The sequence below is a fragment of the Eleutherodactylus coqui genome, chromosome 8, assembly GCF_035609145.1.
Source record: "Eleutherodactylus coqui strain aEleCoq1 chromosome 8, aEleCoq1.hap1, whole genome shotgun sequence".
NCBI classification, from domain to species: Eukaryota; Metazoa; Chordata; class Amphibia; order Anura; family Eleutherodactylidae; genus Eleutherodactylus; species Eleutherodactylus coqui.
The window spans coordinates 94,960,770-94,983,924 of record NC_089844.1 but is presented as its reverse complement, the minus strand read 5'-3'; the positions used below and the strand labels follow the sequence as shown (position 1 = coordinate 94,983,924).

At 41.0% G+C, this 23,155-nt stretch overlaps 1 protein-coding gene and 1 long non-coding RNA gene across 11 annotated transcripts in view; one reads left to right on the top strand and one right to left on the bottom strand.

Annotated features, from left to right (window-relative positions):
- Positions 1-23,155, bottom strand: part of PARD3B (par-3 family cell polarity regulator beta) — a 1,131,600-nt gene that overhangs the window by 899,803 nt on the left and 208,642 nt on the right. For all 5 annotated transcript variants that reach the window (XM_066576076.1, XM_066576075.1, XM_066576074.1 and 2 more), the window contains exon 4: positions 8,259-8,368. In XM_066576076.1, coding sequence (XP_066432173.1) covers positions 8,259-8,368 — 110 coding nt within the window. The remainder of the gene's footprint in view (positions 1-8,258; positions 8,369-23,155) is intronic.
- LOC136576617 (uncharacterized) overlaps positions 6,257-23,155 on the top strand; it is a 154,687-nt gene continuing 137,788 nt past the window's right edge. For all 6 annotated transcript variants that reach the window (XR_010786395.1, XR_010786394.1, XR_010786396.1 and 3 more), the window contains exons 1-2: positions 6,257-6,509; positions 6,723-6,906. This is a non-coding gene — a long non-coding RNA (uncharacterized lncRNA). The remainder of the gene's footprint in view (positions 6,510-6,722; positions 6,907-23,155) is intronic.

Here is a 23,155-nt window from a genome sequence, read left to right as displayed (position 1 = left end):
TGAAATTTATAGCATTAAGGTGCAAGAAAACAACAGAGCAGTGACTGCATTTCAGTTGCTGTAGTAACAGTACCATTTGTAGACATTCAAGGAGTAATTAGGTATTAAGAGGTTTAAGGTCTTCAAAACAAAATAGTTTGAATGAAGAACTATTCGTCAAACAGTCTTGTTAGGTTATGTAGGCTGCAATATCACCATCTGCTTGGAGGAGAGGACTTCATATTATTTCAAAAGAAGTCAAGTAGTAAAATGATAGAAATCAAAGAAGGTTGAAATATCCAAAAAACAGGTTAGAAGTTTAACAAGCACAGGTATGACAGCGGTTATTTCTACTGTAAAAATGGCTTTCCAGTTAAAAAGTTTTTACTAAGGCTCTGTTCACATCCTGGTTCAGTATTCTGTTCCCTTTTAACCCTTTCCAATCCACTGTCTGACGTCTAAAGACATTATGATTTAAGGCTGTACAGCTCCAATGTTGGAAGATGTCCGTCGGGGTTCTGTTACTGTATATTGCCAGCCTCTCTGCTGTAGGAGCCTATCCAATGTGTCTCCTCGTGCAGTACTGGCTTTAGCCAGCATATAGCGCCATTGTATAACAGCAGAAAAAGAGTAAGCCCCCCTAGGAAAACCAGAAGACAAATTGGATTGGAAAGGGTTAAAAACAGAAAAATGGAAACCCTGCAGTAAACGGATTTGTCCCATGATAGAACCAAATGACATGGAACAAATTCCATTGACTAAAATAGGAACCACGCAGCTTCCATTATGTTGTCTAGAATTTTCCCAAATGAAATAATTCAGCATGTTGTGCTACTCCTACATCGTCCAGGATTTCTGGATGGCACTGTGCTGGAGGCCCAAACGGGATCTCCAATGCCAATGGGAACAGTGCCCAACACAGTTACTGTATGTTCTTGTAGCAATATTAAAGAGGAGACTGAAGATGATATGTTACAATACAGGAATTATGGTTCATAATCCATCTGCATGCTTCCAATCAAACATGGTAGAATATCCCTAGATTTCCTAAGGGATAATGTTTATCTAAATAACACTATTGGGATTACTTCTCCTTTTTGTCAAAAAGTCAAGGGTCCATTTACACGCAACGATTATCGTTCAAAATTAGTTTAAAATGATGGCATATGAGCGATAATCGTTGCGTGTAAATGCTATCATCGTGCACCTTTCGTCTAAACGGTGATTTTTAGGTTAGCTTAAAAACCATCGTTCAGACCGCATGCTGTGTTCTTCACGGGAGCAGGAGTTTACATTATATTCCCTGCAGCCAACGTGAGAAAACAGACGACATGCTGTTATCTCCACAGGAGCTAGAGATAACATTGTTTTCTCTTAGCAGACCTTCTAAACTTTGCCAGAACAATGAAGCTAATTGCAGAGTTCAGACCACCTGCTGAGTTCCGCAAGCAGCATCAGGAGGCTCATTTGCACGCAAATGAAGCTGCTAAAGTACTAATGGGCATTAGTGACCATTAGTACTTTATGCAAAGCGATCGCTAAAACTTTCAATCTTTTAATTGTTTGAAAGATTATCTTTGTGCATAAATGGGCCTTAAGTAGTTGAGACTTTGAATGAAATATCATCATATGGAACATACAAGTGAATGTGATAATAAAAACCCCAATACAAAAATGATAAACTGGATATATGTGGTTTTCTAGAAATAGTTTTGCGCTTTAGTTTCAAATATTCTCTTTTTTTTCTTCCCACATCCATAGAAGCCTTGTTAATTTGTTAAAACAACAGTATTAATTGTAATGCAAGCACACTAAAAACAACATAGAAAGCACATAATTGTGTCCGCTATTGGACTGGCTCTGTCAGGCAAGGATAATATTTTCCCATCTGGTGAAATCTGAACATTTTGCCAAGTAAAGTTTCGACAGGACAAGTAGAGAAATCTGCAAGAGCCACACGTGATCTACATCTGCTCATCTGTTTGTCTGTCACTTTAGAAATGGCACTGCTGTAGACAATATAGCTTAATCATAAAAGATAGCTTTTTGTCTTTCTATCAAAAGGCACTTATGGCTCAGTAACCTCCACCTAACCATATGCTGCTAAAGCACCATAACTGAATGGGCCTTTAACTAGCCATTGCATATCAACAATGAGAAAATGAAAAACCTTCTAACAATAAGAAGCAAGTGGCCAAATGAGAGATTCTCTATATATTGTGATAAATAATCAGCATTCGGCTTTCCCTCTATTTTCTTCTCAAAGTACACGCCAACCTGAAGGACGTATCCTTAGCTCTCAAAAAAAAAAGTTCTCCAACAGTTTATAACAAAATGGTTCAAGCAAATGAAAAAGTCTGAAAGCAAATTTCGCCCCGAGCGATATTCTGTCTCCTAGTAAAACAATTTCACCCACTGGACTGGCAGAAGGCTCTGGATAGAGAGATGGCATGATATGCTATCACAGCCCATTACTACCACAATATGTCAGCTTGGCTCTGTTGCAGTGCAGAGGAAATGTCAGACAAAGACAACACTCGGCTTCAATTATTATGCTTGTCCGAGTCGTTCAGACAGCGCCAATCTGTCTTCATAAAACACTTTACAGAAAAGTGCCCCAGGTGTCCATGCTTTCAGCCAAATACCCCGTTTTAGATTATTTACACGAGAACTGTGCTCATTAAGAGAATAATAAATGAAATCGCCTTCAACTTTCTGTCATCACAAAATCATTTGGCCTTCTTAGAGCCACTGGGCAAAGGGCTTTTTTCCATGAAGACAAAGGCACATGGATGACCTAGAGGTTTTGCCATGTGTTACCCCCTCCACTATCCTACAAATTCTTCAACAACTTCATTTTAACAAGTCACTAATTTATGATATACTAACGTCAAATCAGTATTTTAAGACCTTGTTTAAAGAGCATTTGCACTTTTTAAAAAAGTTACCAGTAAACTTATTGCACTGGAGCTGCCCAACACCGCCACGTTGCCATCCAGTTTTTACAGAAAGAGATATTACGGTACTAGGAAAACGACTGAGAAAAATGTCTATTCATTCAATTTGACAACATATGAGCAGGTCGTTTCAAGCACAACTTCTGAGGCTAATATACCCATTTTACTCCAGGCCACCTACAGCCGTCCGACAAATGCTTCTAGATTCCATATCGAGATAAGGGTCATTTGTAACTTTTTTGGAAATGCATTGTGTTATTTGAGGATTTTGTCTGTTCTATGTTCTTATGAGATAAAAAAAACCCGGTTATCTTCCATGGACAGCACACCGGTTACTACATTCCAGCCATTAACAAAAGACATCGATAACTCACAAAGCATTCATTCTTCTGGAGATTGTGTGCAACGCAGAACAGAATTGCTCAGTTGTAGCACAATACAAGCTATCATGTACCATAGTAGGAATTTAGATATCAGGCTATACAGTACAAAGCAGTTGTTACAATTCTGCAACCTAATGTGCCACATGGCAGCAAGAACATTTAGTTTAAACCGTAACCGGACTTTACATTTTTTCCCCCATAAATGGTACTAGTGAAGATAAAAATCTTTGTAATAAATCATATAACGGAAAAAAATACCTCTTTCACCACTTATCAGCCCCCCCCCCCCCCCTGTACTGATCACTCACTCTAAATCAGTTGATACACCGAAGTCCATACACTGAGAGATCAGATTACCATATAAGTCTATGTAGGCAGGGCAGGTAGGAGAGAGCTGATGGCTCTTGTAAAGGTTCTATTATTTTTGGAGGTTTCGCAAGGCAAGTTTCGCGCAAGTACACATATGGCAGCTTATCCTGAAAAGTCTTCTGAAATTACAGGTACGCTTAGAAGATCCATTTCACTAAACATTTATTTCTCTGTGGCTTCTAAAATGCTATTTAATACTGGATTGTTATTGATGTAAACAGACCCCTTCTTGCAATAAAGTATCTGTTCCAAAAGTTTGATGCATAAATACAAATTGATCCACACATCTGCATCTAACCATACCATTATCTATGCACAAGTGTGTATCTACCATATAATAGTAGATTATCTCAAGACAAAACAGGATGCCTGTGCCAGCTGACGAACAGAGTTGGGCATAAGCATAAAATAACCAACTGCCAACAGGAAGTGATTTGGCCTGCGATTGGAACACCCTACCACATGCACGTTCAGCTTGACCAAAATTTCATGTTATTTCTATAGAGAGAGGACATTTTTGCCTAGTAGAAGAAAAAATGAAAATATGGTACATCTGTCACACATCCTGTAACAATCGCTGCTGAGAAGAGCCAAGTTTAATTTTTAAACAAAAGTCTGTTAGTTCTGCTTTTCTCATTATAAAAATAACTTAACACCTTAAAGACCAGCCTGCTCAGAGTCCAAAACGGAGTCTGCCAGCACTTTAGAGCCCCCTAAGCTAAACTTATGGGCTCATAGAAGCTGGCATGCTAAGTGCAGTATACTTACCTTCCCCACTATTTCCTTGCAGTGCGCTGTCAAAGCCGTGGCTGTAATGTATTTCACGGACTACATGGTGCGGCATAGAATAAGAACTAGTCCTCTCATTCTAGGTGCGTATACAAATAGTCTGCTGGATGCGTTGAGTGGCAGCTTTGAGAGCACACAACAAGGGATTGGTGGGGAAGGTAAGTATAATACTCCCACCTGCGGACTCAGTGTATCAGCTCTTATTAGCCCATACGTTTAGCTTACAGTGCTGAAAGAAGCTAACAGATTCCCTTTCACCCCTTAGGACCAAGCCTGGTAAATACACGGTGCTTGGTTTTGGGCTTAAATCCCAGCCGAAAACAGAAGTACGACACAGGATTACAACTTCTGCTCCGGAAATCAAGGAGAAGCGGGATGGGTTTTCAGCTGTCAGACACAGCCAAGGACCCGGAGGAGAAGGCAGAAGCGTTTTTTTTTTTTAATGCTTCTACCTTCTCCTTTCCAAACTACGTAGTCCTCAATGAGCGCTGTGTACTAAGGAGTGAAAGTGGAAGTATTACTTCCACTATGTGACCTGGCAATCACATGGCCGCCAGGTGCCCCCTCTTACAGCAGAGCTGCAGGGTCCCAGAAGACCCTGATCAACTCTGCCAGTGACTATTGTCACTATAGGGGGATGTTTTCCCCTGTAACTGGGGCTCCTATGGATGCCCCAGCTACAGTGGAAAAGAGTGAAATAAAAGAAAGAAATGCAATGTGAATGACCCAGGAATCTTCTATGACATCATGGGAGTCATAGATGGTGAAAAAGAGAAAAAAAAAAAGTTACAAAAATAATTTAAAAAAATTACAGAAGTAAAAATATATACATAAAAAAGAAAATGATGCATCGCTGACTCCAACCCAAACAGTCGTCATATGTGCAAAACACCACAAATTATATATCAAAATAAATATTTTTTTCAGCTTTTTACCCCCAATAAAACTAACAAAACAAACAAAAATGTCAGTGAAAAAAAAATAGCTTTTCATGTCATGGAATAAAAAAAACAACAGCAAAAATAGTTTTCGCAGCTGAAGAAAAAAAAATAGGGCAGTAAAACACCACATGGGTAAAATCCCTAAAAAAAGGTCTGGTCCTTTAGGACCAAAACACCCTGGTCCTTAAGGAGTTAAGGATCAAGCATTTTTTCCCCATCCTCCCATCGTATATGTTTTCCTGAATGTAGCAGCATGAGGGCTTGTTTTTAACAGCACAAGTTGTATTTTTCAATTTCAATGTTATTTCTATGGAGAAAGGAGGAGCAAACGGCTGCTAGACAATTCCTGAGCTCAAGCAATAACAGCCAGGCTGAAAACATCCAATATGGAGAATTCTCTACAGAGAATACCCAGCAGGGGCTCTTTTTGTTTAAAATCGAGGCACACAAGTCTTGCTTGAGGGAAGAAAGCTTTGTGCAAGCTCCTACCAAAACAGTTTTTTCCTACGGCATACATAATTTACTATAAGACATTTAAACTTGCATCCCCAGACATTGTGCGCTATGGAACATGTTACACTATTCCCCAATCGAGGAGCAAGGATTGGGTTAAAGCTGGCAACAAGCTACTATGCTAACTGCAGATCTGCTTACAATCCGTTACCTTTTTCCTCAGCAATGAACTGGTTAACTGGTCACATGTAGAGTAATATGTCAAAGCTGTCTGAATGATATGTGAAATCCTGGTTTGCACACCCGTATTGGACAAACAATCCTGTTTGGAAATGCTACAGGATGCTGCTGGGGTAGTGTTTACAGCCCTGGGGATGCAGATGAATTCAAATGCATTGCAAGCAGCTGGTTTGAGAGACCAACTGTCTCAGAGGTGCAGAGATGGGAAGGAGGTGATGGAGCTATAAACACAGCCAGCATGAAGGTCAGTGTGAAAGCCGAGGCCATCTGTCGTCTGGGGTGCATTGAATTCTGGTGGCCTGGCTCAGTTCTATCCCAGTGAGTGACAGCCTCCCTCCCAAGAGGAAGACAGAAAAGAAACCACATGTTGGTTCAGACTTGGAGGGATGTGCACTGCGGTGAGCAGAAAAAATAAACAAATTAATGATTAAAGCTCCAAATCATTGTTCTTTATGTGCAGAAGGGCAGCCATACGAGGGAGGACACCTGATGTGCTCTCTTCAGTATGTTAGTGTTTATGCATATGGATAGCGATAGCTGACTCTTGAAATGATCCCAGGGTGCGTTCACACAGCAGAATCTGATACAAATGTTTCCACTTTTCCATGTAGATACATGCAGAATGTCATTGAAAATTCCACAGGTGGACTAAATCCACTGCAAAATCAGCGTCAGAAATTCTCAGCCTGGTCGCAGATTTCTGCCATGATTTTGAGAGGCTGAAAAATCTGCATTGAATTCTGCCATGTGAACAGACCCTAAGATGAATGTTTACACCACTTCAACTGTCCTCCAGTAAGTAATATGAGCCATTGTTCTGGCATATTCGCAAATATTAGTAATACGGGGCTGTAGAGACAAGATCAAGACCAAGCATGAAGAGGTTACAATTTAACAAATGATAACCTTCATGTATGCAAGATCAATTTTCACCAATGACCAATTATATATTTAGGCTTCATTTCTTTAACTGAACCAGTTTTAATAAAAACGGAAATCAGCAAAAGGTAAGTGAAACTTTTGTGTTATGGTAGATTTTTTAAACAGATCTGTCAAAAAATGGATAGAATGCTCCATTACTGTTTTACAGCACTGAAAAACGATTAGTTTTCTTGTGCAACCTGGTAGAGATGACCAAACAGTCAATGCTGCCCTCCGGCTCCACAGGAGGTTTTTATGCTCCCCTTAAGACACAAGTGTGGCCGTGGTGCCACTTCAATGAATATGGCTCAGTGGTTAGAACTGCTGCCTTGCAGTGCTGGGGTCCTAGGTTAAAATCTCACTAAGGACAACATTTGCACAGACTTTGAAAATCTCCATGCAGATGTTGCCTTTGGTCAGATTTCAACCTAGAGCTCCAGTGCAGTAAGGCAAAAGTGGTAACCATTAGGCCACCAAGTTCATTTTCCGTTTTTTCTTCTTCACCTCCTCTTCCTTCACTTTCTGCTTTGCCTTCTCTTTCTCCTCTGGAAAAGGAGGAAGAAGGAGAAGAAGGAAGAAGCAGCATGGTGGCTCAGTTGTTAGTGCTGTTGCCTTGCAGCACTGAAGTTCTAGGCTCAAATCTGACCAAGGACAACATCTGCATGGAGTTTGCATATTTTCTTTGTGTTTTTTGTTCCCCTCCTCTTCCGGAGATGGAAGGAGGAACAAGCATAGTTGCTTGGTTATTAACATGATTGCCTTGCAATGCTAGAGTTCTAGGTTCAAATCTAACCAAGGGCAACATCTGTATGGAGCTTTTCCAAGTCCTTGCAGATGTCGCCATTGGTGAGATTTGAACCCAAGACCCCCAAGCACTACAAGGCAACAGTGCTAGCGATTGATCATTAAGGACATTTCTGGCAAAGGAGAAGTGGTTCTGACAGCCACTATATTTTATGATCATAGCAATAGTTATGCTATAGCAGCACTCTATACTCCTCTGCCACACCTCTCCACCCTTTATCTCAGCCCTATTCAATGCACCATATATCTAATTCAAAGCAAATGTAGTGCGAATGGTGCCTTTGATGTGCCAAGTCAATGAGCCCCAAAACACCGCCCTGTAACGTAAATACAGTAATATGATAATGTGTCAGACCATTCCTGCTAACATTTAGCACTATACTGGAGGATGTCCGAGTTGGGATGTCCGAGTTGACACTAACCTGAATGGCAAGTTTCATATTCTGTTCAGCATTATGAGAGGATCCTGGATGAAAATCTGCCATAGGTCCCATTGTAGGGTCACTACTTCGTCTGACCAGAAGAGGTGTTCCTAAAACAAAGACGACGACAGTCAGGTAACACAGAAAAGAACAGACAAAGCTTTGATATCCGAATAGCAGTCTCTAAAATAATATTTTTCAGCGTTCGCCTCATGTGCTCACAGCATGACAAAAAGTATGTTCTTTTTTAAGTAAACAAACATAAGACACGGGGTCTAATAGGAAATCTCTTTTGAGATGTCTGGTAAATGTTAATGCTTCTCATCTGGACCTGTCATGTAGCAGAAAGAAAATAAATGGATTAAGCCACAGCATTTCAGTGGTTAGAAGGTCAATAGCCATTTAAAATTTCCAATGCCATCCAAAGCCTACCTGTGCAAGTCATAAGAATATATTAAATACCAATAAAACAAATTGAGTTAATTTAATGTGAAAGCAGGGATGGAAACCAATAAAGCCGATCCATTATGACTTGAAAAAAGCTTTTCTACTGAAGGCTCCAGACAAGCCACAGAGTATGTTTAACCATCTGTGCTTACATGCTGTCCATAAAGAGGATTACATCAGGGCAGCACCTTGTATCCAGCCATTTATTTTCATATTGATCATTGTTCTTCACGGAAAATATTATATATTGACAGCTGAAAAAAAAACAAACAAAAAACAAACACGCTGGTATTCTATAAAGGAACTAAGAGAGAATAAAAGAGCTTGTGGGATCTGAACTCCACATGGCGGAAATTAGCATTCAGTGATCATAACTTCAGTAGCCACGCCATGGATGTGAATTCATTAAAGAAATCACAATTTTCCATTTAGGCTCAAGAGCTTCATTATCTTAACTGGTAGCTTCGCAGTATGTATGACAGCTTGTTTGCATAATGACAGTGAAAATTAGTGGTTTTTTTATGTAGATGCGAAAGGTGGACAACGGAAAAACAGAGGAAGCAAACATGTGTTATTGGATAGGTTGGTGAATTCTTAAGTGTAATACATCATGCTAATTTAGAAATTTGGGGCTTTTTGTAGTTCTAATCCTTTGTAAGGAAACAGGAACAGTTTGGGAAATAATTGATAATAATCTAATTACCGTATTAACATGATAGTAGGTTTCTCAATCTTCCCTTATTTCTTTGTCACTTATGGGTGCTCAAACACACACTAATGCAAAAGATCCATGTAGTTCGATCCAGACAGCAACACGTAAATGCTGCGTACACAGGATGCCTGCAGTCAATAAGGGGTTAGTTGGGGCTATTAAACTTAAATTGGTTTCATATCATTACAGTACTGAGTTGCGAGGCTGTTGTGCTATGTGGATGACTGCATACCAAATGACAGCATTTTGATTTTTGAATACTTTTTAATGCTAGATTTCTCATTTTTTTATGCTTTGAATAAGAATATGTCACTAGAACAAACCTTTCAACCAAAACCCTCTATATAACGCTCAGGAAAAAGTAATTAGGTGCAGCTGTGTAAACTAAATGGCCAAAAAGGCAGACCTTGAACGTATTTGTGAGCTGCTCATGAAAGACTCAAAAATTTTCCGGTACAAAAACATAGTTGGCCTAACCACTGTCCTGTACATGTGGCCGAGCCTGGTACTGCAACTTAGGCCCCTTTCTTTTTTTTTTTATGTGGCCGAGCCTGGTACTGCAACTTAGGCCCCTTGGTTTTCTTTTTATATATCACCCAGTGTCCCATGAGTTGGACTCCCACCAATTATTGTATATATTATATACTAGTTATTGGTATTTATAGTAGCAGTGTTTTTGGTGGCGCAATGCGCCACTTACAAATGTGATGCATAGTGAAAGGGATTGGAGTTGGTCAAAATATTTCTGTACAAATAGTAAGCGATTGCCATTATTTACAATTTTCCAGAACATTGCAAACAATGATTTACGAACTTCAGCAGCTCACTGAGGAAACAGGTTTGCTTGTAGCTTTCACATAACTGCTGCACGAGATTTACAAGCTTCAGCTGGTGCCTGAGGTGACATTTTGGCTTGTCGCTGTATCATGTAAGCTGCATTAGCTTCACAGCGGCATTGAACCCTCTGTGGTAACATGTTTGCATGACAGCAACACTGTCATCACTGGACAACAGTTCACGATTACATGAAGGCTGGACTGGTTTTGGCAGCATTAGCACTTGATATGACATGATATCACATTCAGGAGATGTGAGGACTGTGTTTCAATGTTGTGGGTCAATATGCACCGCCAGCTATGTATGTGGACATTTGTGAGGTGTCATTTATTGGAGTCTCCACACAGGTGTCCAGCTGTCTCACAACCAGCTGCAAACTGCCAGACTGAGTACTGCTGTATCCATAGCAACTGAGGTCACAGGGGTTTTTGAGGGATGTAGTCCGCCCGTAAATCCTCATTCATTGCACAGGAATGAAGGACCTGTGATGACATCACAGTCATGTGATCAGGGGTGGACCTCAGACACCATGAGACTGCCCACATGACTGACGACATCACAAGTCCTATGAGGCTGATGTCAGGCTCTGAGTTTTATATATGCTTTAGGACCTGCAATGTAGTCACCCTCATGTGATCAGGTGGCAGAGCGTGTGAAGCACTAACACACTCACTGACAAGTGGTCGTTAGAATATGTAAAATCAAAGTGCAACATACATATTCTATAGCACTATACAAGCAATGTAAACATTTATATCAATTCCTGTATTTAGCTGGGCTCATTATCTAATTTCTCACACACCAGCACACACATGAGGGGCAATTTTATAGGAAACCAATTAACCTATCAGTGTATTTTTTCAGAGTACTGGAGGAAACAGGAGAACATTGAAATTTATTTTAGCAAGTATGAGGGACTGCTTAACCTCTTACCACTATGTATGTTTACCTCCTGGCTGGGGAGGGGGAACCCGCCAAAAGAACCTAAACTTATGTTCTATGGGTGATTTGGGCTCAGAATCTGAGCCCAAGCCATCCGCAGCATAAACCGGCCAGCCTCCTGCTGCAACAGCGAAGCTTTGTGATAACACAAATCTCTGCTGGTAACTCCTTACAAGCCATGACCAGTGTTGATTGCAGCGTGTAAATAGTTCACAGATCTAATTGCAGAGAACCGATGGCTTGCATTGGCAAGTGGACACAAGAAAAAAGCTTCCAAGTCTGCCATGACCCATGATTGCTAATCACAGTGATAAGACATTGCAGTACAAAAGTACTGCAATGTATTATCATAGCTTCACAGGTTCAAGACCCCTACAAGAGTATAAGAGAGGTAAAAGATAGAGATGAGCGAGTATACTCGCTCATCTATAGTAAAAGAGAAAGAAAATAGCAATAAGACAAAAAAAACTTTTTTGCGAACTGTCCCCTCTAAAAAATGTAAAAACAGAGCCAAAATGCTTGTTTTGTTCATTTTACCTCTCAAAAAAATGCAATAAAAGTGATCAAAAAGCCACATTAACTTCAAAATGGTACTAAAAAAAACTACAGCTAGTCACACAAAAAAACAAGCCCTCACTGAACTTCGTCGATGGAAAAATATAAAAGTTAGGCCTCATGTCCACGGCCGGGTCGAATCTTGCACGTGGGAGCCCGCAGCGGAATTCGCCTGTGTCTTCTTTTGTCTTTACTGTACGTGTGTGGAAGCACCCGTGCACATGTGCAGTAGAGTTATTTTTTTCAAACTCCTGCTTTTCCGCGGTATCCGCGTCCCGTCCGTAATGTCAATTGCAGACGGGCTGTGGATCAGATGGCTTCCATTGACCTCAAAGGAAGCCGTTCGTGGAGGATCACATCTGAAATGAAGCATGCTGCGATTTGATTTCCACATCCAAAGATCTGCAAATCAAGTCCGCGTGCTTTAACCCTTTCCAATCCACTGTCTGACGTCTAAAGACATTCTAATTGAAGGCTCCGATGTCGGAAGACGTCCGGCAGGGTATTCTTACTGTAAATTACTGGCCGCTCTGTTGTCAGGGGGCCTCTCCAGCATGTCCCATACTGCAGTATTGGCTCTAGCCCGCAGATGGCGCCATTGTATAATGGCAGAAAGAGAAAGCCCCCAAGGAAACCCTGAATCCAAAATTGGATTGCAAAGGGTTAATTCAGCTGCACGTTTCCCTATGGGCGGCTTGAACTGTGGATCGTGCGCGGATGCCCTGCGCAGATTCTGCAATTCAATTAAACCTGTGGACATTGGGCTTTAGAGAACGTTAAATGCAGCAACGCAAAAAAAAAAGAAGAAGGGTTATATTGCACAAAAGTGGGAAAGCCTAATAAAACTAAATACATCTTTTCAGATGGCTTCAATTTTTGAGGATTTTACAGATCTGCCATTTTCCTTTTAATCGATCTGTTAGCATCTGTCTTCTAACATTCACTGTATATAAGTGCAGCACAGACAACTTTTTCTATTTCAGAATGATCTCTCGATATATATCCGTGTAGTAGTAGTCCATACAGAGATATAGGTGGAAGAAAAATCTGTTTTGCCCACCCATTACTAGATAGAACAGCGCAACATGTTTGAGACATGATTCATTAATATGAAGCAACATATAAAAAAAAGCAACTAAACCTCACAAACTGACTACTACCACTAGCTTCTAGGGGATCCGCAATATACGCAGAACAGATGTCCTTTAAGTGTAAATTAATTTGTAATAAAATATAATAATGCATAATCACAGTGGAAAAAAGTGCTAAAAAGTACTAAAGACGAGTTTTAGCCTAGTGTAAAAAAAGGAAGGGAAAAAATAAAAGAAAACGCTGCCAGACGAGTCCTAGATCAAATTAGATCGGCAAAGTTACCGCACGGAGACTACCAATAATTTCAAGAAGGTCAGAGAGGAATGACATCACAGTCCAACACATGAAGAGAAGAAGCATCTATACTGGTGAACCGCCTATTTAATTTGGTAGCTTTCAACTACTGAAAAGAGAGAGAAAAAAAATCAGCTGTAGACAGAGGTGTTTTTTTTTTTTTTAATTTTCTTTGTTACACTGAATCAATAAAAGTCTAAAAACAGAAAAATGTTCAAAAACACGGTGGCAGGGAGGATACATAGATTAGTTTAATTTGGATGTAAAGTGGCATATTAGTAGATTTATGTTATTGTGTTGTGATAGCCAATTGCAATGCCAGAGTCAGTGGAAAATGGCTTGCATCATTATTAAGCAAGAACAAGAAAAATAAGCACAGCATGAGGGGGTGGGTGTAATTTACCAGCGTGGGAAGATAATCACAAGTCTTTACAATTTTCTCTCTCTCCAACTTCTCTTTGTTATCTTTCTATTTTTCATATGTAAGATATTAGTCTGCACCTCCTGACTGCACCCCAGTTTTTGCTATAAATGCAGCTCTGCAGAACTTGATCTCTGCACACGCTAATAGGGCAGAATACATACAGGCGCTAAGTATTCAGCATGGCCTCGTTTGACATGGCAGTATATAGCTCTTTAACTAAACATTTTATGAAATGTCTAACACCACTTGAGCAATAATATACATTTAATAATAAGTGTATCTTTCAGGACACAGAACTAAACCACAGCTGAATATCTACATACAATTCTAGTACTTAATAAGAAGTTTAATCATGTTAGGGCAGTCCTAATCACTTGCTCACAACCTGTGGGTTCAATCCCCGCATTGGTTCAGGTTGACCTCGGCTCAAGGTTGGCTCAGCCTTCCATCCTTCTGAGATCAGCAAACCACCCCGCAAAAACAGTCCGACATCACATTGGGACGTCACTCGAAAAGTCAATCATGACTCGCTGCTTGCATCAGGGGACTTTACTTTAATCATGTTATACAGTCTTAATATTTACCAAAACTGACAAAGTTAAATTCCTATTACATGAGCGTTGCTAACGTACTTGCAATACATGTAAAAAAAAAAAAAAAGAGCTGGGCATGGGGATCATATATTATATCGACAGTGATGCCTTTTTTTTTTTTTTTTTTAAATCACTTGTCACTACTAAAATATTTCGATTGCTTAGGCTTTACTCCTGACATACACCAACGAGCCAGAACATTAACATGTGTAGTCTTCTATGTGCAATCAGATCTGTCTGAACTCCACAAGACCGCTGAAGCTGTCTAGTAGTATCTGGCACCAAGACGTTAGCAGTAGATCTTTAAATCCTGTAAGCTGCGAGGAGGGATCCCCCATGGATCAGACTAATTTTTGCAGAACATGCCACACATGCTTGATCAAACTGAAACAAGCAATATGGTGGCTGGGTCAACAGCTTGAACTTTTTGTTTTGTTCCTCAAACTATTCCTGAACTATTTTTGCAGTCTGACAGGGCGTGTTTTCACGCTAAGAGGCCAGTGCTACTAGGGAATACCTTTGCCATGAGTTGGGATGTATTTTGTCTGAAATTATATTTAGTTAGGTGCTAAGTTCTGCTAGGGGCTTTGGACAAACTGGAAGAGGTTAATGTAGCAGGTGTAGTCAAATAACAGTTCAAGTTTAGTGAGCAGAAAGGTATAGCAGCATGAGTCCGAAAATGCACCAACAAGGCCGACTACAGGCAGGAAGCACAACAGTCCGGCAAGGAAGAAGGCCTGAATCAAGAACGGCAGAGGTGGTGCTAGTTAGGCAATCGGAGCAAGAGATTCAAAGTAGTAAGGAACTAAGTCAGTAGTTTCTGCAAAGAATTTGTCCAAAATGACCAGGAGCTCAATGAGAAGGCCTACTGCCTGACATGTCAAAGTAAAATCTACATGATGGTCAAGAACCAAAGTAGAACATTCCAAAGAGCATCTCACTGCCTACATGGCTTGACTATTTCCCCATAGTTTATCCTGGTGCTTATGCTTCTCCTGCTAAACAACATACTCTTGGTCATTCATACAAGAAAATCTGATTCTTCCTACTGAGCGCCCCTCATTGACTGCCCCATGGCCCTGCTGTGGTGCTTGTGTGTCGATTTGCAGGTGCTTTCAAAAGGTAAAAAAAGATGGAGGTCCAGCTCATTCAATAGGAAAAACTTATAAAAACACTAAACTTTAATTTGACATGTTTCTAAAAAAATACTAAGGTCGTGTAGAACAAAAATGACCATAACACACAAAAAAAGTCTAAACTAACTGACGCATTTCCAGTGTCTAACAGAAGGATAGAGAACATCAGTCAAGTTCTTGCAGAAAAATAGCCAAATATCAAATATGCTGGTTGACTTGCAGATTTGGAATTTGAAAACGGGATAATGTGAGGCTGTTGGGTTACCTTTTAATGTATTTCAAGATTCACAGAAAATAAAGTCTAGACAGTCATATCAGTAGAATATAAACACTTTGATTTTATGCAGGCATAAAGGATTGAAATGTGTTTGGATCCACACTGCAGGGTAGCCGAGGATATAAATAAAGGCACCAGCAAGATCCCTGTAAAAGTTTAATTAAATAAAATGTAAGCTACTTTTATTGGCAATTATTGTGCAATTAATAATTAATCTCTCTATTGAAAAGGCTATTTTGGTCTTGAAAGAATGTGGTCTGTAAAATGTCAGCAGGATAACAAAATGAGAAGAGTCTAGTAAAGTAAATAATTGAACAAAGTAAGAGCATATTTAATAAGTAATGCCGCCCGGGTAGAATTAAAGGTTTGTCTTCATACTGTGCATATTCGGTACACTAGTCGCTTTAAGAACTAATGTCATGTGAGGCGTCCAGCTAAAAGGACAAATAAGTGAGAATTTCTGTTACATAATACATTCCCTGAAGGAGTAGATATGAAGGACTGCACAACTATGGATGCTGTAAGATGGTTTAATAATAGGTAACTATGATTAACCAGACACGTTCCATCATACCGTACTGCCCACACTATATAAGGGACACAGCACTATAGGTCGCCTGCAGGCGGCCGGGTCGGATCCCGCTGCGAGAATTCTCCGCAGTGGGACCCGACCCGAGCCCCTGCAGAGACCAGTGCGGCGCTCACCTCTCTCGCGGCTCCTTGATGTGCCGGCTGACGGCCAGTGTGCAGGGGGCCATACTGTAAAAGTGGGACTGGGCAAGCAGGCTCAAGAAAAAAGTCCTGGGCACACAAAGCAAATATCCATATTTGCATTTATATAGAAACACTGACAAACTCTGTTAACCCCTTAGTGACCACCCATACACGTTTTCACATCCAGAGTGTCTGGGTTTAATCTACAGGGCTGTAAAAACATGCTGGCCCTGCAGAATAAAGCCACGGGTTCTGTGCGTGACAGCTCCCTGCTATCGGTTGCTGGAAGTAGCCAAGAGCCTGTAGCTGTCACTGTGGGCCGTGGTGTGCGACCCCCAGTCACACAATCGCCGTTAACCAATGGATAACGGCAACCGCATAAAAAGTTTTTAAAAAGTTAAAATAAAGCTAAATTAAGGTTAAAATAAAATTAAAGTTTCATGTCCCCCCACGAATCGGATTCATGAGCGGAGCTGAAACTACTCACTACTGGCCTCCGCAATGTCTCAAATGGACTTTCAGATGCAATTTTCAGATCTCCCTTATTCTACACTACTTATGTTGTACGCCTGTGACAGCTTTCCTACTAGAACAAATTATAAGGCAGACCTCGATTGGGCCTCTGGTTACCATGGTAATCCATCAGCGCCCTGCAATCCCATCAACAGCACGTGAGGCATTTAATTGGTTAAACGGCCAGGATCAGAGGTTTCTCCAGCTCCAGCTGTTAAAGCAGGAGCCTGGCTATAGAGTAAAATAGCGGAGCTCTGCTCCTCTCAGCACAAGATTTCCCATGAATTATGCCATTACAATGAAATTCAGGGGAACTGGAGTAGGGATCACTCTTCTCCCTGGTTCCCTAAACCAGTTTTTATTTTAACACCCGATTCAGCAAATGTAGAGATATCCTGCCTGATTCCACCCTTGCACCAACATATTCAGCAGTGGTGAAAACAGACTAGAATTGCTTTTGTGAACCCCTATCACAATTATGGCTTATGATCTAATTTTCTCTTCATATACACATAAATATACAATGCAACCTAGAAATATTTTTTAAAGAGAGATGAAACCAATTACTTGATGAAACCAACCCCCAAGCAGAAGCAACCTTGAGGGTTTGACACCCATGGACCACAGTGGTACATTGGGCCTCATGTGGCACAGAATGTTAAGGCAGCAGTATGCTGTCCTAAGCCCTCACTCACGACCTTAAGGTTTCGGATTCAGGTAGCCGGCTCAAGGTTGACTCAGCCTACCATCCCTTCCCAGGTCGGCAAAATGAGTACCCAGCTTGGTGGGGGGTAATAAATTATCTGAAAGCGCTGCGGAAAAAGTTGGCGCTATACAAATAACAAAATCTCCTTGAGGGTTTGACACCCAGGACCACAGTGGTGCATTGTAACAATTCTAACCACCAATCTGTGTAATTCTATCCATATCAACAGGATGACTTTTATATGATTTCTAAAGCCGAGACCAGTTCTTTCTTTTACACTTTTTTAGCATTTAATTTACTTTAATACGTTCAGAAATTATGCTACTTGGAAAATGTAAAATTAAGGTTTGATTGTATGTTTATTAATGGCAGCAAAGAAAAAAAAATGTAATGAAAGAATGGATGGTTTATAAATACATGGAAATTGCTGATAATAAGCATGTCTTGTTTCATTATATTTTTAATTGACAACCCAGAGAAGAGTCACAGATCTGCATAACAGTACAGTAGAGCAAAAAGGAAGTGAGAGAGAGAAAATTAGATTCCTTTCATAGTGGCCAATGAGTGATATTGCCGGCCTCACCTTTTCAGCTTAGATTACACAAGAGACAACCGGTAAAATGGAGGGCATGCAGGAAAAATGACAGTAGGGTTCACTTGGGTGGGTAGGGGGGGGGGGGGGGGGGGAGTGCAGGTAAGCCAGTCTTCATCTATCAGTCCGCATGATCCGATAACCCAGAGCAGAAATTCTGCTGACTGGTATACAGAAGAGATTTTATATACAGTGTGTCTTTGGATGGATCTGCTGCAAAAGATTAATTTAGGTCTTTCACCTTTGGCTGTCTGACCTAAAGAAAACAAAATATGCAAATAAAGGGCAGAATTCACAGGAACTCATTTCGAAGAAATGGAGTTTCTATCAGCTTTCTATATTCAGAAAATGCCATGTGAACCTTTGCTTGGAAATGCTATTGTTAACGGTGAAATGTGATTGATGAAGTTGCCATTTGAGATTGTGCAATGGTAACCATATGTAAATGCCGGCCCAGCAGTCTTCTACATCTCTATATATGCTGTCCGAACATTTTAGGATAATGTTACCATTACAAATACAGTGTGACATGGAGGTTATTCAGTGGGAAAAAAACAACTATTTTAATCTAGTGAGAACAGAGGTGCTTAGCACGATGGTGCGAAGTCTAGCTTCTTATTATAGAGCAAGCATTTACTCCGAGACAGGCTTCTTGCAGATATCCAGTGTAATAGCAGTTCAAGATTATTCTCAAGGAGTACCAGCGGGCAGGTTTAGGCCGGGCTCGCCCGAGCGGGTCGGATTCTGCTTGTGGATATCCGCAACAGAAGACCTGGGAATCATTGTGGAAACGAATTGCGTATGGTCGTGTATGCGTGTGGTTTTCCGCGTGGACGATACGCTGCCTTAAATGTACATCTGAACGGAAGAACGAACGCAAGTAGGTAAGATCATCAGAAAGAAGCCCAACCCACTAGAATCACCCTTCCATCGCTCAGGCGACATTCCCTTGTGCTGTCATTGTGAGATGTTCTGAGAGCCTTCAGGGCAGGATACTGCTCTCTAGGCTTGGCTGGTTTATACTACCTTTTTTAAAAGTAGTATAAACCACTTTAAAAATCAATATTTATTCTTGTGGAGGAAGAGCCCAGAAGAATAAACGGAGGTTGCAGACAGCAGTCCGGTGGGGGTTGCTCCCCAGACTCTGTCCTGTATGGTCTGCCCACAAATTCCTGCTTTCTTTATTCCGTTTGTATCTGGTCTCCTAGCAACATGGAAGTGAATCCACGTCCATACGCAATGTTAATCACGTATGCACTGCGGATCAAATGCATGCATAGAGATCAAGGGAGCTCATACGAGCAGAATCCAAGCTAAATTGTCATGTTGCGATTTTTTTTCCACTCGCAAAATCCGCAATTTCTACCCACAAGCGTGAATGAACTAGTGAAAGCTAATGGTTTGCAATACAAGCGTATCATATGCGCGGACGGCGATCGCGGAATCAGCAATTCGAATCCGCCTGTGTGAGACCGGCCTTAGGCCTCCCTCACACAGGCGTTTATAGAAACGCAGCGTTTTTCAACGCTGCGTTTACTGCAGATTCAGACCGGTTTCAGCAGTGCTGGCATGCGTTATTCCAGTGTTTCGGCTGCGTTTTCAACATAGCTGAAATTGCAGCCAAGGCTGCTGATAAAAAAAAAAAAAATACTCCCGTAGCAGGAGAACTCTCGGTCTCAGCCGTCACTGTCGGGACCTTGTGAAGCCGACAGATTGCTATGATCGGCTGTCGGCTAAGTGACAGCCAGCTGAGCCAATCAGAGCCAGCGCTGGATGCGTCCAATCACAGCCATTCAATGAATAAATGGCTGTGATTAGACGCATCCAGCGCTGGCTCTGATTGGCTCAGCCGGCTGTCACTCAGCCGATAGCCAATCACAGCAATCTCTCGCTGGAGGCAGGGATTTTCAATCTCTGTCACTACGAAAGTTTCTGTGCCTCCTGACAAGTCCCAAGAGTGCCGCCGGGGACAGCGCCATCACCTGTAAGGTAAGTATTCTATTTTTTTTTTTTTTTAACTCAGGCAGTGTAGCTAGGGCGTTTAGCACTGCCAAAATTGTGGTACCAAGTTGTGCTGCATTTTCGGCAGTGCTGAAAATGCTGCCCATTCATTTCAATGGGCAACACAGGGCTGAAAACGGTCAAAAATAGAACATGCAACGCTGTTGAAGATGCTGCGTTTTCAGCCTTGGTGAGCAGCCCCATTGAAATGAATGTGAATGTTATACAGTGTTTAGAACTGTGCTGACAAAGCAGCGCTAAACGCTGTACAAAAATACCTGTATGAGGGAGGCCTTATACTGCAGAGGGCAACCTAGAATGGAGATGAAATTATCGCATCTAAATATTCGACCACAGGTCCAGCTAAGATAGAAGAAATTGTCAACGTAAACCTATCGAATCCTTTTTCACAAATGTTGAGACCTGGCTAGGCCATCATAGACTTACATGGGCTTAAAGAAAGGGCAGAGGGGTTATGTGCTTTCCTAGCAGAGACATCAACTATGCCATTTTCAGTGGGACGGTATTGTTTTCTCTCTATGCACATGACTGATGGAATCACTCTCTGAAAGCAGAAACATTATCCCTGTGGACACACTTCATTCAGTCTTGGGAATGCGGCTTGGAGTTGGGTAATGCAAGAGTCCACAAGACTCCCTGTCAATCACACCGACTGTATGGAACGTTTGTTCTGATATGGTAACTATACTACTTAGATAGGATCACAACTACCGGACATTGCTGGATCTCTAGATGAACAGTCACCTATACAGACATGAAAAGACAGCTGTACACAGATTGCTGCTTGCCGGCAGTTTGATGCCAAGTGCTAATACCAATCACTTTAGCCCCTCTTATAGATTACTTACCCAGTTTTCAGAGTCTTGAAACTCCTATGCTGCAGGAATTGCATGAAAATAAGAAGGAGGAGACAGAGTAAGCAAGTTTACCAGAAATTGAAAGGAAAAAAGCTCCAGTAATCAATACATAATATATGTTTAAAGCATCAATGTGTTAATCCCCAGCTGTATTGCACAAATAACTTAGAGGATAATTATATAATATGCAATGTGCATGTTTGCAATTAGACATACAGGCAGCCCGTACTTCCCTTCTAGTTTTGTTTCTTTTCTATCAATGTCTGGTTTAGGCTGAAAAAATAACAATATACTGCCACGATCTTGGAGCTTTTGTGTTACTGACATACTATAATTTCAGTCTAATTGGTATCTACACGAAGCCGATCTCAAAACACATATGTACAAAGAAATGTTGTCATCTAATAAACAGTATGGGCAGCTACTGACATATAACTTTACATCGCAGCATGTGCTTTTACTAGAGACGCAGGAACATTTCAGGGAAGTGAAGGAAATACTAAATATAGGGTGGATTTTTATGACAAACACCCCAAATTGTCACAGCTGTTGACCATATAATACAGTCATGAAAAGTATGAAAAAAAAAATTCTTTAAAAGAGCATGGCCATTTTTTGGCCTGTTACTGTATATCAACTACTAACACGGCAATAAAAAGGTGCTGAGCACAATGACCTTACCAGACTACAGCGCCCATAAAACTATTCCCACTATACAATAGGACAAAACTGCTATATCACCAACTTTCAACTAGGAAAGGTAGGAAAATTCATAAAATTACATGGGCGTGTGCTTTCCTAGCATAAATGCCAACAATTGGCCAACAGGGACAGTCGAGCTTTTTTCACTTAAACCCTGGACACTGAAATCCTGTTCCTGCAATGCAACTAAGAGCTTGGGACTTGTTATTTGTATAGCGCCAACTTATTCCACAGCACTTTCAGGTAATTTATTTATTACCCCCCACCAAGCTGGGTATGGATGGAAGGCTGAATCAACTTTGAGCCGGCTACCTGAGCCATGCGGGGATTGAACTTGCAACCTTCAGCCTTAACACTCTGCGCCACACAAGGCCCACTTGGAAGAGTTGGGCAGTTGCGAGGGCTCCTATGGTTCGCTACTTCCCTATTCATCACACAAACTACCTGTCTCTTTTGGCATATAGCCTGCAACGATGTCCGTATTATGGCCTATGTTATAAGCCAGAGACCGGCACTACATAGACCAAGCGTCCAGATATGGATACAAGTAGAGTATCGCTACAGTGGTACATATATAAATCACATCACATACACATATTGGTGTGTAATTTCAAGGTCCCAGCCTAGAATTAAAAAAATAGTTTTTATTAATTTTTACTAACTTGCAGAATGCAATCTGGACTCATTTCAATGTGGTGCAAAGTAGGGGAATACCCGAATTACTAGAGCTCTTTATTTCCTAGTTGCTAAGTGAGAAATAGTGACAATAATATTATATGCAAGTAATCTATGTCTGTCTGCAGTGGGAATTTGTTAGCTAATTGCCGGATGAACACAGATTGAAGCAAGCAATCCCTCTCCCTGTGCAGTAAGCCCCCTTTCATTCAGATTTCTGTGTGATTGTTCGGCTCTGCCCTCAGAGCTAAGCAATGAAAAGAAAGGAAACGCCAGATCCAATATGTTGGATCCGAGCAGCGCCAGACAGATTCTATAGACTATAATGGGGGCCGCCCGGCTTCTGCAATTTTCAGCTGCAGAAATTCCACAGCATTTCCGCTTCATGTAAACATACTGTAATAGCAGAATATAACGGAAACCCCAAACGCAGATGTGAGCAAAGCCTCATAAGGTGAGGTCTGCCGCAAAAACTGCTGCACAGTGAAGAGAGAGGCCTCCTGTACATCAGGATCTAAGAGCAGTATCACATTATTGTCCACTAGATGTACTCTTTAAATGGATATTATTGGGGAACTGTGTGGTTCTTTCAAGGAAAACTGCATGATACGCTACATCAGGGACCCTACTAGTACTGCTATAATGTTGAAATGTGAGAAATCTCATTAAAATCGGCATCCCTAGAATTAATTTTTGATAAAATTGGCAGCCATGTCCTAAGCAGCTCTAGTTTTCACTTAACTATATTGGAACTCATGCCAGTCCTGTGATTTGCAAACCAACCCATGCACAATAGTAGATGAAGGT